At 35.8% G+C, this 15,765-nt stretch overlaps 1 protein-coding gene across 1 annotated transcript in view; it reads right to left on the bottom strand.

Annotated features, from left to right (window-relative positions):
* Window positions 1-1,202: 1,202 nt before the first annotated feature.
* Window positions 1,203-15,765, bottom strand: part of LOC100360574 (alcohol sulfotransferase-like) — a 57,097-nt gene continuing 42,534 nt past the window's right edge. Inside the window, 2 exon segments of the mRNA XM_087606683.1 lie at window positions 1,203-1,315; window positions 8,396-8,573. Coding sequence (XP_087462809.1) covers window positions 1,203-1,315; window positions 8,396-8,573 — 291 coding nt within the window.

The following is a 15,765-nucleotide window of genomic DNA, read 5'->3' on the forward strand; positions in this document are numbered from 1 at the left end:
CAAAAAACACATCCAAACATTAGACAGAGCTCAGGTAATCTTAAGGAAGAATTTTGGGTAGAATTGAAGGAGCTGCTGTGGTCAAGATCAATAGAAGAAGGCCTACAGAGGCAAATAACCTGGACCTATATTGGCTCGCAAAGACTTAATGTTCAACCAAAGAGTATGCATTTATTGGACCTAGGCTGCTGACAAGTATGTAGCTGTTATGAATCTTAGTTTTCATGTGAGTCTCATGAAGACCAATTGAAACAGGAGCTGTCTGTGACTTGGACTCTCTTCCCTGCCTTTGGATCCCTTTCCCATAGTTGGGCTGATTTCTCTGAACTCAGGAGGAGAGGTTGCACTTAGTCCTTATGGGATTCGATGTACCATGGTGCGTTTGTCCCTGGGAGGGGAGATAGGTGGTCCCCCTTCATTGAGGAGTAGAGACGAAGAGACAGAGGGAGGAAGTTATCAGTGTGGGATGGAGAGAAGAGGCAATGGCTGTAACCAGCATGAATAAAATAAATGAAAAAAAAAAGAGTAAAAGAAAAAAATAGGAATATATATATATATATATTTCTTCAGCAAAATTTAAGATGATATTTGAGCAAAGTATGATAAACACTTAAATACTGAGATATACTTCTTTAATTTCCATAGCATCACACTGAGAATCTTTTGTCATGTTTGTTCTCAGTAAATAAATCCCCTCATAAATTACTTATGAATGAAAATAAAATATTATAAAGCTGGAATTCTAGAAAGTAAATTGGAATTTGCTGATAATATACTATAAAATAGTAATAAAAGTAGCAAATATTTGATTACTCAAGACTTCGTGATTCTAGGCCAAATAGATGACTATCAAAAATGGAGAGATATTGGTACTGTTTAGGTAGAGGACCTGAGGTCAGATTCTAGGACCCAAATCAGGAAGTTTACAGCTTCATGATACTGCAGGTTCCTAGTACCAGTGCAATCTTCTGGCCTCTGAAGGCACTACAAACTGAAAGGATCACCCACCAATACCACTACCTACACAACCACCACCATCACCACCTCTGTTGATACTACTTGTATTAGTAATACTATCTTTTAAAAAATCACTTTCACAATTCCACAATAGTATTTATTCAATGAAATCATTCAGCTTTCAGATATAGAATAACTGAAACATAAACATCAGTGTTCATAAAATATTTAAAAGTTTTGAAAATTTATTCCCATGGGAACATCCCTGGAGGGAAACCAGCCATTTTTTCCTGGACCACTTTATCAAAGGCTCTAGCTTGGGCTACTGTGAAGTGATTCTTCCAGTCCTCAATTGTGCCTGAGAAATTGGAAGCACAAATAAAGGTGGGTTAATAATGGACTTACACTGCTCTAGCTCCTCCCATCACATGCTCTTACTATCTGTTTCATAAAGACCACACAGTTAATAAAGCAAACTACCATTTTCTGTAGAAACCTACTTAATCCCTGAAATCATATATACAGATTGCTCCCTCTGTGGAAATTATATCCTACCTTTTCCTCACCTAACCTACATGCTACACAATCTAACAGCAGCAAAACTGACTTGATCTTTTTATTTATCCAGATTATTCCTACTTTCCATCATATCTGTTTCTATCAAATTAGCCAACTCAAGAGTGTTTATCATCTCAATTGTCGAAACAGACTTCACCTGTGCTATCTACATTCTAATGTTTACTTATAGATGTTCTTCACAGCATGCAAGTAACTTTCAAATAATATCTTTAAAAGATTACATATGTGTGTGTGGGTTCACATGAGAGCTTCATATATAGTTTTGAGCAGGATTTCAGCTGTTTTGTTTTTCCCACAAAATAAAGGTTACCCAGACACTCTCAGTTGATAACATTGCAGGATTTATGTTTCACTCAGCCATGTTGTTTTGTGATTCATGAAGCTCTGTATAATTTCAGCCCCAAACCTTTGTAGCACTGTCACTTCTGACTGCACATTGATTTTCACCACTCCATAATAGAAGGTCTTTAGATTTAGCCTTAGAGATTGGTCAACTGCTCATGCTGTGATGTGTCTTCCTGCACTCCAGAGGCATAATATCTTTCATTTAATTACATCTTGGTCTTTATTAATAATGTGGTAAGTTTCTCATACCATCTTTCTTCTATTTACAACCCAGCAGCCCCCATCCTGCTTTATTTCCTAGCTATGGGATGTGTTCCATCCATTTCTGCTTTAAATATACGCACAGAATACGCATCTAATATATGTGAAAAAGATGTGTTTCTTAAATTACTAAATGGTTCATTTTACAAAGAGTGCCAGACATATAGGACATTCTCAGGGTTGAATTTTTCAATGAATTTATGAATGTGTGAGAAAATGTGTGTGAAATGTGTTAGGCAGTGCTCAAACTTTACTGATGAGGAAAAATTAGTCTTTGAGATGTTACCAAGTATGATAGTGATGGATGTGGAAGGGAATCCAAATGATTGACAATAGAAGTCATGCTTTTGTTTATCACATTACTTTCTTTCTGTATTATCACACAATTTAATTTTAATTCCCCTGTGGGCTGTATTAAAGAAAAGATAAAGAATTAATAAAGTATAAATCACTAACACAGCATATTAAAATAATATACCATTAGCTGATACGAATACAAAATATCTTCTGATTAGATGAGTGCCTATCAGTATCCATTGCTACTCTCAGGTTTCTTATGTTCTTCATTATTAGACCATGTTTTCTTCTTCTTTTCCACAGCATGTCTGGATCCTGAGAAGCCAAACCAGATAGATGCTGAACTATAAGTATCTCAACAAATTCAATTTGGCTTCCCAATAAAATAAAACAGTCTATCTGAGTAAATCTCATCTTTGGAGGTACACACATTCGGTTCTAAGTCTACCTATGGGAAAATCCTTTGCACCTTACAGATTCAGTACATTTCTTTTCATTCATTTTTTTTTCTGAAAATCTCCCTAAACTTGTGTGTCTCAGATGGCAGAATAAGCCAGATGGCAGGATAAACCAAACATATGGTAGCTTAATTCTTGTTGAAAAGGAACTTCCTCATAGTTCTGGAGGATACACTTTTTCTGACCATTTTAGGCTTTCCTTTTTGGCCTGCTCATGGCAGGCTTCTTCCTCACTCCATAGGTCATCTTCCCTTTGTGTCTCTGATTAATGTCTTCTGAAGTTACCAGGAAAATGATTAATGGCCCGAGTAATTTGTAGAGCAAACATACACTGTGAAGTAATGATGGTTGGGACATTTGAGGTTTGTCAGAAGATACTTCCTACACATGTCCCAATTGTTGCATTGCCTTTACAAAAGGGGTTGAATGATGGCTAACATATCTCTAGTCTGCATTTCCTGAAGTATATAATTGTGGACTTACAATGACTAAAATTGCATGTGGAAAATTATTGCTTGGAGGTTAAAACCAGACTCATCTCATCAACTTGAATGATTGAGTCTACTGGGTGAGGCTGATAAAGTAGCTCTCCAGAGGCAATAAAAGGTATTTTACTTGTGTCCCAAGAAGAAGAATTAAAGGATATGGGAAGATTGGTCTAGTGAATTCTTTCAAGCTATGGTAAGTCTAACAATTAATACAGCATTTTAATGATTTATGATTTAGGGAATTATGTCATCTAGTGGTAAATAATGAAATTGGGTTTAGATTTAATATTTGATTTGCTTATACTTGGATGATTCAAAAGTGCCACAAATATGACATAGGAATTGTGAAGACAAATATTATATTTATGTACTTTTTCCTTTCAAAATTGTTTTTAGTCATAACCATTTAATTTTGCTCTATAATAAGGTAGTGAAGCAGGTTGGTAATGAATTTGGTATCCCCGATTAGTGACCCTGTTTCCAGAGGCACATGGCTTACTAGCTGTGCATCACACTAGTAAAAGAAAGATAATTCCCAAAACAATATTTGTTTTCAAATGCAAAAAATGACACATATAAGAACTACAATAATTAAAAGACAAAAGATTTATGAAGTCTGATCAAATATCTTGACATAACTATATTATGATTAATGGTTTTATGCCTGCATGCATCTATGTATGCATGCATGCATGTATGCATGTATGTATGTATGTATGTATGTATGTGTGTGTGTATGTATGTATATATGTATGTATTGCTCCTATAATCTATCCTACATGACAAATTGTATATACATTTGGAAGAGATTAAATCCATGTGCAGTCTCATCCTAGAAGAAACTTCCTGTAAAAGCAGAAATAATAATTGTCCTCATGGAATTTTGTCTCAAATTCTAATCCATCTGTCTCTGTTTAAGCTTATGCTTGTCAGTTTCCTTATCCCTTTGATATTAGCAGAGCTTCTTGATAGCTTAGGTATTTAATAACATAATTTTATGTTCATTTACTGTTTTGCCTCTGCCAAATTCTGATTCATTATAGAACATCTAAGAAGAGACTACTTCTTGTAGGTGAGACCTTCGGTTCTAGTGCAGAGAAATATGTTTGACTGAATCTGGAGTTCAGGAATATGGAGTTGTCATATGGCAACAGTAGTGTATTCTTACAGAGGCCATGTAGAGAAAATGTAGATACCCATTTTCTTGTAGTGAGTGGTGACATATCATGCTTAATTTTGAGTCAAAATTTCCTACTATTGAGCTACTAAGAGTATCAGATTAAATATAATCTGGTAAGTACTTGATTTCATTTTATCTATGAAAACTCTTGATATTCTTATATTGCTAGTATCCAAATCCCACTCTGCAGCAGAGGAGGACTGAAGGTAAAGTCTCATGCATTTAAATAAGGATAAAAATTAAATCCATAACTCTTTACTTCCTCTGCTTATACCAATGTTCATATTCATTGCTAAATATTTGATGACTGACACCCTTTTCCTTCTACTCTGAGTTTCATCTCACCTATCACTACATAATCAGGTCTGGGTAACTTTCAAGGTTTGATGCATTCTGGCAAAGTCAAACTTACCTGTACCACTATGAACTGACCCACACAATGTTGTCCCAGCATAGAGAGGTGGTGGCAGAGACATAGAGAGAATTTAAATTCCCTTTCCAGGAAAGACAATTCAAAAAAAGAAAAAGTGTCATGAGCCCAAAGAATTCAAACATAGGTTCACAAATGCTGTCAGATTCTTTCTATTGGACATTTTCTTTATTTACATTTCAAATGTAATCCGCAATCCCAGTTTTCACTCCAGAACCCCCTATTGCATTGCCCCCTCCCCCTGCCTCTTTGAGGCTGCCTCTTCCTCCTCTAACCCAATCCTGTCTCCCACCATTGACCTAAAATAGGGCTTTGAGCCTTTACAGTACCATGGGCCTCGCCTACCATTGATGCTCAACAAGGCCATCCTGATGTCATGGGTCATTCCCTATATACTCTTTGGTGGTTTAGTACCTGGCAGCTCTGGGGTTTCTGTATGGTTGATACTGTACTTCTTCCTATGTAATGGCAAACCCATTCCACTCATTCAGTACTTTCTCTAACTCTTTCATTGAGCACCCTCTTCTCAGTCTAATGGTTGTCTGTGAGAATCTGCCTCTGTATTTGTCAAACTCTGGCAGAGGCTATCAAGAGACAGCTATATCTGCCTCCAGTAAGCAAAGACTTCTTGGCATTTGCAATAATGTCCAGGTTTCATGACTGTAAATTGGATGGATCCTCTGATGGGGCAGTCTCATGATGGATTTTCCTTCAGTTCCTGCTCCACAATTTGACTTCATATTTTCTTCTGTTGAGTATTATGTTCCCCTTTCTATGAAGGACTGGATAAGACATACTTAGGTCTTCCTTCTTCATTAGCTTCATATGGTCTGTGAATTGTATCTTGGTAATTCTGATATTTTGCCTTATATCGACTAATTGGTGGGTGTGCAACATATGTGTTTTTTGTGATTGGGTTACCTCACTCAGAAAGATATTTTCTAGTTCCATCCATTTGCTTAAGAATTTCATGAACTCATTGTTTTTTAATAAGCTGCGTTGTACTCCATTATATAAGTGTATAACATTTTCTGTATCCATTATTCTGTTCAAGGACATCCTGGTTCTTTCTAGCTTCTGGATATTATAAATAACTTTGCTATAAACATAATGAAGAATGTGTTCTTGTTATATATTGGAACATCTTTTGGGTAGAAGCCGAGAAGTGGTTTAGCTGGGTCTTCATGTAGTACTATGTCCAATTTATGTGGAAACACTAGATTGATTTCCAGAGTGTTTGTACCAGCTTGCACTCCCACCAACAATGGTGGAATGATTCTATTTCTCATCATCCTCACTAGCATGTACTGTCACCTGAGATTTTGACCTTAGCCATCCAGACTGGTGTGAGCTAGAGTCTCAGGGTTGTTTTGATTTGCATTTCCCTGATGACAAAGGATATTTTAGATTTCTTTAGGTGCTTCATGGCCATCCCATATTCTTCCGTTAAGAATTCTTAGTCTAGCTCCATCACTCCATTTTTAATAGAGTTATTTGATTCTCTGGAGTCTAACTTGTAGAGTTATTTGCATATAGTGGATATCAGCCCTCTATCAGATATAAGATTGGTACAGATCTTTTAACAATTTATTGGTTACCTCTCTGTCCTATTGACAGTGTTCTTTTCCTTGCAGAAAATTGGGGATTTATGAGATCCCATTTGTTGATTCTTGATCTTAGCGCATAGGCTATTGGTGTAATGTTCAGGAAAAGGTTCCCTGTGCCTAAGTGTTTGAGGGTTTTCTTCACATTCTTTTTAATTAGTTCCACTGTATCTGATTTTATGTGGTGTCCTTTATCCACTTGTAATTGAGCTTTGTACAAGAAGAAAAGAATGGAATGGTTTGCATTTTTCTATATGCTGACATCCAGTGAAACTGGCATCATTTGTTGAAAAGGCTGTCTTTTTTCTACTTGTGTGTTTTAGCACGTTTGTCAAAGATAAAGTGACAATAGTTATGTGGGTTCATTTCTGCATCTTCAAGTATGTTCCATGATCTACCTTCTTCTATTTGTACTAATAAAATTCAGTTTTTATCATGATTGCTCTGTTGTAAAGGTTGAGGTCATGGATGGTGATTCCCCCAGAAGTTCTTTTATTGTTGAAAATATTTTTCCTATAGTGTTTTTTTTTATTCTGAATCAATTTGAAAGTTGATTTTTTTAACTCTTTGAAGAATTGAGTTGGAATTTTCATGAGAAGTACATTGAATGTGTAGATACTTTTGTCAAGGTAGCCATTTTTAGTATATTAGTTTTGACAATCCATGAGCATGGCAGATCTTTCCATCTTTTGAGATATTCAATTTCCTTTTTTCACAGACTTGAAGTTCTTGTCATACAGATTTTCACTTGCCTGGTTAGAGTCATATCAAGATATTTTTATATTGCTTGTGACTATTGAATAGTGTGTTATTTTCCTAATTTCTTTCTCTGTCTGTTTGTCCTTTCAGTAGAGGGAGGGTACCTCTTCGTTTGAATTAATTTTATATCCAGCCACTTTGTTGAAGTTGTTTATCATGTTTTGGAATTCTCTGGTTGTATTATTGCTGTCACTTAAATATACCATCATACCATCTGCAAATAGTCATATTTTAATTTCTTCCTTTCCAATTTGTATTCCTTTGAACTCATTTTGTTGTCTAATTACTCTAGCTAGACATGGAATACTATATTTAAAACGTAGGGATAGATTATGCAGCCTTGTCTAGCCCCTGAACTTAGTGATATTGATTCAAGTTTCTCTCCATTTATTTTTGTGAAGGGGCTAGTGAGATGGTTCAGGTGTTATGAGCACTGACCACTCTTCTTGAGTGGTGAGTTTAATTTCCAGTCACCACATTATGGCTCACAACCATCTATAATGACATTTCATGCCATCTTCTGGCAACACACGGAGCACTCTCACACAGGGAAAATGCCTTAAAGTTTTAACCCTAGAGAATTTTCTTAGTCCTTTTGTCTACTCTGCCCTCCTCTAGGGAAGCAATACTGAACTATTCAACATCTTTTCCAGGCGTTAATGTGATTTTTATGTTTCTGTGGTTATCATCTTACATATATTTAGTCTACTCCTGCATTTTTAATATTTTTAGTTCAGGATTATGATACAGGGACCTTTACAATACCTAATATAAACATGACTACTTTCCCATTTTTTTCACAAAAGTTAATGAATATTACTATCTTCAATCCCAAGATCATCTCCCACAATAAATCAAATATTCACAGTGTGTGATGCCCATCTTCTCCATAAAAATATTCACCTGTAATATTTGTGAGAAGCTTTCAGTGGTGATCAGTGACTTTCTTTACATTTCCAACACTTTCTTAGAAATTCATTGGCACAATAAGCCCTTCATGTTTTCTGACATATTTTGAAGATAGACAATCTCTTTACCTTTTCTCATGAGAGTAAAACCAGTAAGAATCAGTTCCTTCTCCATGGGACTATAATTGGACATGTTATTTTCTTTCATGAATTGGAAGGAACTGTACTTGAGGACCAAATTCAGCTCATCTGGGTCTAAATTTTTCCCCAGGAAGTCACATATCTTCTTTATGGTTCCCATTGTATCCTGAAATTAGAAGAAGCAGAAATGCAGGTGATAAACAGAGATGACTGAGATAACAGATGCAAAGAAGAAATCTGTAAATGGGGCATGGGAAAATGGATGTGAAGAAAGAGCATCAATAAATGAGAGAGCATGAATGGGGTGTAGGCTAGAAAACGCAAAGGAATAAAGTCAGGTAAGCCATACACAACATTTATATATTGAGAAAAGAAAAAGGATGGGGTTACTTTTTAGGGAGGAGAAAAATTAGAGATAGGTTCTCATAGAACCAAGGTTAAACTTAAAATTGCTTCATAGAGGACAATGACATTGATTTCAGAAACTTGCACCTCCATCTCCATAGTACCATTGTAAAATGTTTGTGCTGATAAATTCACTAAGTATACTGAGATTTTTTTTAAGACAGGTCCTCAATATGGAGTTTTGTCTTGTGCAGTGGAAGTTGCTATGGAGACCAGTAAACCTCTAGCTCACAGAGATGAGTGATCCATCTATCTGGCTTTTTCCTTTCAAGTACTGCCATTGAACTTAACCTGCCGTGGATATTTAAGGAACCTTAATAAAATACTGTTAGAAAATGATCAAGGCAAATTTAGGGATGTGTACAAAGACCTAGACATAATTTAATATTTACAATTTAATACCTTTGGCTTAGGCTAAGTGGAAACAATACAGTTTTAAAACAGTCTCATAAAATGTTGTCAATATTAATTACTTGAGGTAATTCTGAGAGATTTTGTTTTGAGTAAGCTTCTCAAGTTGCAGCTCAGGTGGGCATCAAATTTAACATTTTTCTGTCTCAGATCCCCAATTTTTGCAATAATATCTGTGTACTACTGCAATTGGTTTATCTGCAGGAGATAGGTATTACAAATAAAAATCTTTGAACAACAAAAAATTGTGCTTTGAATGGGACCACGAATATTTCTTTGTTTAAACTTGTTTTTACATATTTATCAGAGTTCCACTTAATATTTCATAGAAAACACAACAATCATGAGAATAACTGTGAAGAATATTAAATGGTCAGAAAGGAGGCTAATGGGAATGTGCACTAGTGTGCAGCAGACAGCTAGGGAGTGATCCTTCCTAAGGAAGATTTAATTTCATGTTGATTAAGTAAAAGATTCTAGATATGGGAAAAAGAGTGTAATGAAAGTTTTTTTTTACATGTAATCTTTCTGATTCCAGAGAGAGAATAAAAAAGAGGTCAAATTATTTTGTGATGATTTCATGTTTTGTTTGTTGTATGGTTGCACTTTAATTTTTATCAATAATTATTTTTTCTCAATTCTTTCAGTGGGCTGACAGCAGACCTTCCCCTTTCCCTCTGCTTTACTAGATCTCATGCCCAAGTCTCATCCTTAGTTCTGCAGAAAAAAACAAATAAACCACCTTGGCTAGAAAAACAGGTAGCCTCTCAAAAGAAAAATCTTCATTTTTCCCAACATGCCTCAAGTTCAATGACCCAGACACCTAATTAACTCTTCAGAAAAACACAGTACTTTGGTGGGAGAATTGTTTGCCTCAGCCCCCAACTCCAGAATGCACTCCTAAGGAAGCTATACCCCATCATGACAAGGGAAGCAATTAGGTTACAACTTCATATCTTCATTTCCCCCTACATTCTTCAAATCCAATCAGTGAGTCTCATTTTCACCTCTTTATTGAACCTCCTTCTGTGGCCTCTCCTCATTCTCTGACCCAATTTCCAGGAGATTGACTAAAGTTCCTTGTGGAATACCTTGCTTTCCTCCCTCTTGTGTGGCTCTTCTATTGAGTCCAGTCTATATTTGTTCCTAACTCTCAGATCTCACGACTCATAATCACATCTTATCTGGGACTGAAATTTAGTTTCTAAAAGATATATAAATCTACCCCTTTCTCTTAATAAGCAGAGTGAAACAGAAGCCAGGAAACAAAAACTCCCACCCAATAAAATCCAGACCAGCTATCAGCACCTAGACTGATTGTCTTCCTAATTTAAGATGCCTATCTTAGTCACGGTTTCTATTCCTACACAAAATCATGAACAAGATGTAAATTGGGAAGGAAAAGGTTTATTCAGCTTTTACTTCATCACCAAAGGAAGTCAGGAGTGGAACTCCAGCAGGTCAGGAAGGAGGAGCTGATGCAGAAGCCATGGAGGGATGTTACTTACAGGACTGTTTCCCCTGGCTTGCTCAGCTGACTTTCTTATAGAAACCAAGACTACCAGCCCAGGGATGGTTCCACCCATAAGCATCCACCTCCATTGATCACTATTTGACATATGTCTTGCAGCTGGATCACATGGAGGCTAGATTATGTCAATCTAGATTAAGACAGAAAAAACCACCCAGTATAATTCCAGTTCCTAAGTTCCTAAATTCCAATGAAAAAACAATCAATAACAATCAGGAAAATATATACACACCAGGGGCCATCAATCATAACACAGCATGTCTAGAATATTTCACCATAGCTGAGGAACACAGAAAAATACTTAAAACAAATTGTAAGTATGATAGTGTTCTTTGTAAGGGAAATTAATTTCTCCCTTAAAGAAATCTATGAAACCAAAAAGAAACATGAGAAAATGAATTGAACTGATTTCCCCCTGAGTTGAAATAGAATCAGCGCATGAAATTCAAATTGAGGAAATCACAAAAAGGAAATTTCTGGAACTCAGGTATCTCAGGGATAATATTCCCCCAAAAGTACAATACACAGTATAGAGAACTTTAAGTCTTGAACATATTTTATAAGAAAGGAATATATTGAAGAGAAAATTAAAGAAAAATTAAGTACATTAAATTCAATACTAATATCAAGTTTAATGATATAAATATTACAATGTTAGAATCCTGGCACAGACAAAAATCACCAACAGAATACAAGAGATAGAAGAGATAATCTCATAAGCAGAAGATTCCATAGAAATCATCGACACAACTGTGAAAGATAATGTAAAATGGAAAAAGCTACTGGCCCAAAACATACAGGAAATCCAGGAAACAATGAGAAGATCAAACCTAAGGACAGTAGATATAGAAGAGAGTAATTGGACGAGAAAAGAAACTCTTCACATCACATAATAGTCAAAATCCCAAATGCAAAAAACAAAAAAAGAATATTAAGGGAAAAAGGTCAAGGCAGACCTATCAGAATTACACCAGACTTCTCGCCAGAGACTATGAAAGCCAGAAGATCCTGGACATATGTCATACAGACCCTAAGAGAACACAAATGGCATCGCAGGTTACTGTATCCAGCAAAGCTCTCAATTAACATAGATGGAGAAACGAAGATATTCCATGAGAAAACCAAATTTACACAATATCTATCCATAAATCCAGCCATACAAAGGATAATAAATTGTAAAACCCAACACAAGGATGCAAGCTATACCCTAGAAAAAGCAAGAAACTAATCATTTTGCAACAAAACAAAGAGAAGACAAGTACACAAACACAATGTCACATCCAAATATGATATAACAGGAAGCAATAATCAATATTCCTTAATATCTCTCAACATAATTCCCCAATAAAAAAATACAGATTAATAAACTGGATACACAATGAGGACCCAGCATTTTGCTGCCTTCAAGAAACATACCTCAAACACAAATTCAGATACTACCTCAGAGTAAAAGGTTGGAAAACAACTTTCCAAGCAAATGGTCTAAAGGAGAAAGCTGGAGTAGCCATTCTATTATCGAATAAAATCGATTTTCAACCAAACGTCAAGAAAACAGATAAGGAGGGACACTTCATATTCATCAAAGGAAAAATCCACCAAGATGAATTCTCAATCCTAAATACCTATGCTCCAAATAAAAGCGCAAATACATTCATAAAAGAAACATTGCTAAAGTTCAAAGCACACATTGCACCTCACACAATAATAGTAGGAGATTTCATACCACACTCTTATCAATGGACAGATCATGGAAACAGAAATTAAACAGAGACATAGACAGACTAACAGAAGTCAGGAACCAAATGGACTTAACAGATATTTACACAATATTCTATCCTAAAACAAAGATATACCTTTTTCTCACCACTTCAAGGTACTTTCTCCAAAACTGACCATATAATTGGTCATACAAGAGGCCTCAACAGATACAAAAAGATAGAAATGATCCCATGCGACCAATCAGACAACCACCAGCTAAAGCGTCTTCAATAACAATAAGGAATGAATGCCCACATTAACATGGAAGTTGAACAATACTCTACTCAATGATAACCTGGTCAAGGAAGAAATAAAGAAGGAAATTACAAACTTCTTAGAATTTAATGAAAATGATGGTACAATATACCAAAATATATGGGACACAGTGAAAATTGTGCTAAGAGGAAAACTCATAGCTCTGAGTGCCCGCAGAAAGATACAGGAGAGACAATCTATCAGCAGCTTGACAGCACACCTAAAAGCTCTAGAACAAAAAGAAGCAAATACACCCAGGAGGAGTACAAGGCAGGAAATAATCAAACTGAGAGCTGAAATCAACCAAGTAGAAACAAAAAGGACCATACAAAGAATCAACAGAACCAAAAACTTTTTTTTGTTTTTTGTTTTTGTTTTTGTTTTTGTTTTTTTTTTTTGAGAAAATCAACAAGATAGGTAAACCCTTAGCCAGACTAACTAGAGGACACATAGAGTGTGTCCAAATTAACAAAAGTGGAAATGAAAAGGGAAACAGGACATCATAATCAGAGGAAATTCAAAAAATTATCAGATCCTACTACCAAAGCCTATATTCAACAAAACTTGAAAATCTGGAGGAAATGGACAATTTCCTAGACAGATACCAAGTTCTGAAGTTAATCAGGTACAGATAATTGAAACAATCCCATAACTCCTAAAGAAATAGAAGCAATCATTAAAAGTCGCTCAACCAAAAAGAGCCAAGGTCTGGATGGGTTCAGTGTAGAATTCTATCAGATCTTCATAGAAGACCTCATACCAATACTATCCAAACTTTTCCAGAAAATTTAAACAGATGGAGCACTACAGAATTCCTTCTATCAAGCCACAATTACTCTTATACATAAACCTCACAAAGACCCAATAAAGAAATAGAACTTCAGACCAATTTCCATTATGAATAACTACGCAAAAATAATTAATGAAATTCTTGCAAACCTAATCCAAGAGCACATCAAAACAATCATCCATCATGATCAAGTAGGCTTCATCCCAGAGATGCAGTGTTGATTTAATGTACGGAAAACCATAAACATAATCCACTATATAAACAAATGGAAAGATAAAAATCACATGATGCTGAGAAAGCATTTGACAAAATTAAACATCCATTCATGATAAAAGTCCTGGAAAGAACAGGAAATCAAGGCCCATACCTAAATATAGTAAAAGCCAAATACATCAAACCAGTAGTTAATATAAAACTAAATGGAGAGAAACTTGAAGCATTCCCACTAAAATCAGGGACTACAAAAGGCTGCCCACTCTCTCCCTACTTATTCAATATAGCTCTTGAAGTCCTAGCCAGAGCAATCAGAAAATAAAATGATATCAACGGCATACAAATTGGAAAGGAAGAAGTCAAAATATCACTATTTGCAGATGATACGATAGTATATTTAAGTGATCCCAAAAGGTCCACCAGAGAACTACTAAACCTGATAAACACCTTCAGCAAACTGGCTGGGTATAAAATTAACTCAAATAAAGACTTCCTCTACACAAAAGAGAAACAATCTGAGAAAGAAATTAGGGAAACGACACCCTTCATAATAGTACCAAATAATATAAAATACCTCGATGCGACTGTAAACAAGCAAGTGAAAGAGCTGTATGATAAGAACTTCAAGCTTCTCAAGAAGAAATTGAAGCTCTCAGAAGATGCAAAGATCTCCCATGCTCATGGATTGGCAGGATTAATATAGTAAAAATGTCCATTTCACCAAAAACAATCAACTGATTCAATGCAATCCCCATCATAATACCAATCCAATCCTTCAGAGAGTTAGACAGAACAATTTGCAAATTCATCTGGAATAACAAAAAACCTAGGATTCATAAAACTGTCCTCAACAATAAAAGGACTTCCAGGGGAATAACTATCCCTGTACTCAAGCAATATAACAGAGGAATAGTGATAAAAACTTTATGCTATTGGTAGAGACTCAGGCAGATAGACCAGTGGAATACAATTGAAAACCCAGAAATGAACTCACACACATATGGTCACTTGATTTTTGACAAAGGAGCCAAAACCATCCAATGGAAAAAGATAGCATTTTCAAAAATAGTGCTGGTTCAACTGGTAGTCAGCATCCAGAACAATGCAGAGCAATCCATTCTTATCATCCTGTACAAAGCTTAAGTCCGAGTGGATCAAGCACCTCTACATCAAAGTAGATACACTCAAACTAATAGAAGTAAAGTGGGCAAGAGTCTCAAACACATGGTCACTTGAAAAAATTTCCTGAACAAAGCACCAATGGCTTATGCTCTAAGATCAGGAATCGAGAAATGGGACCTCATAAAATTACAAATCTTCTGTAAGGCAAAGGACACTTTTGTTAGGACAAAATGGCAAACAACAGATTGGGTAAACATCCTTACCAATCCTACACCTGAGAGAGAACTCATATCCAAAATGTACAAAGAACTCATGAAGTTAGATTGCAGGAAAGAAATAACCCTATTAAAATTGCGGTTCAGAGCTAAACAAAGAATTCACAGCTGAGGAATGCTGTATGGCTGAGAAGACCCTAAAAAATGTTCAACATCTTTAGTCATGAGGGAAAGACAAATCAAAACAACCCTGAGAATTCACCCCACACCAGTCAGAATGGCTAATATCAAAAACTCTGGAAACAGCAGATGCTGGCAGTGATGTGGGGAAAGAGGAACACTCTTGCATTGGTGGGATTGCAGACTGGTACAACCATTCTGGAAATCAGTCTGGAGGTTCCTCAGATAATTGGACATCGCACTACCTGAGGACCTAGTTATACCTCTCTTGGGCATATATCCAAAAATACTTCAACAAATAACAAAGGCACATGCTCCATTATGTTCATAGCAGCCTTATTTATAATAGCCAGAAACTGGAAAGAACCCAGATGCCCTTCAACAGAGGAATGGATACAGAAAATGTGGTACATCTACACAATGGAATACTACTCAGCTGTCAAAAACAATGACTTTATGAAATTCATAGGCAAATGGA

The sequence above is a fragment of the Rattus norvegicus genome, chromosome 1, assembly GCF_021556685.1.
Source record: "Rattus norvegicus strain SHRSP/BbbUtx chromosome 1, alternate assembly SHRSP_T2T, whole genome shotgun sequence".
NCBI classification, from domain to species: domain Eukaryota; kingdom Metazoa; phylum Chordata; class Mammalia; order Rodentia; family Muridae; genus Rattus; species Rattus norvegicus.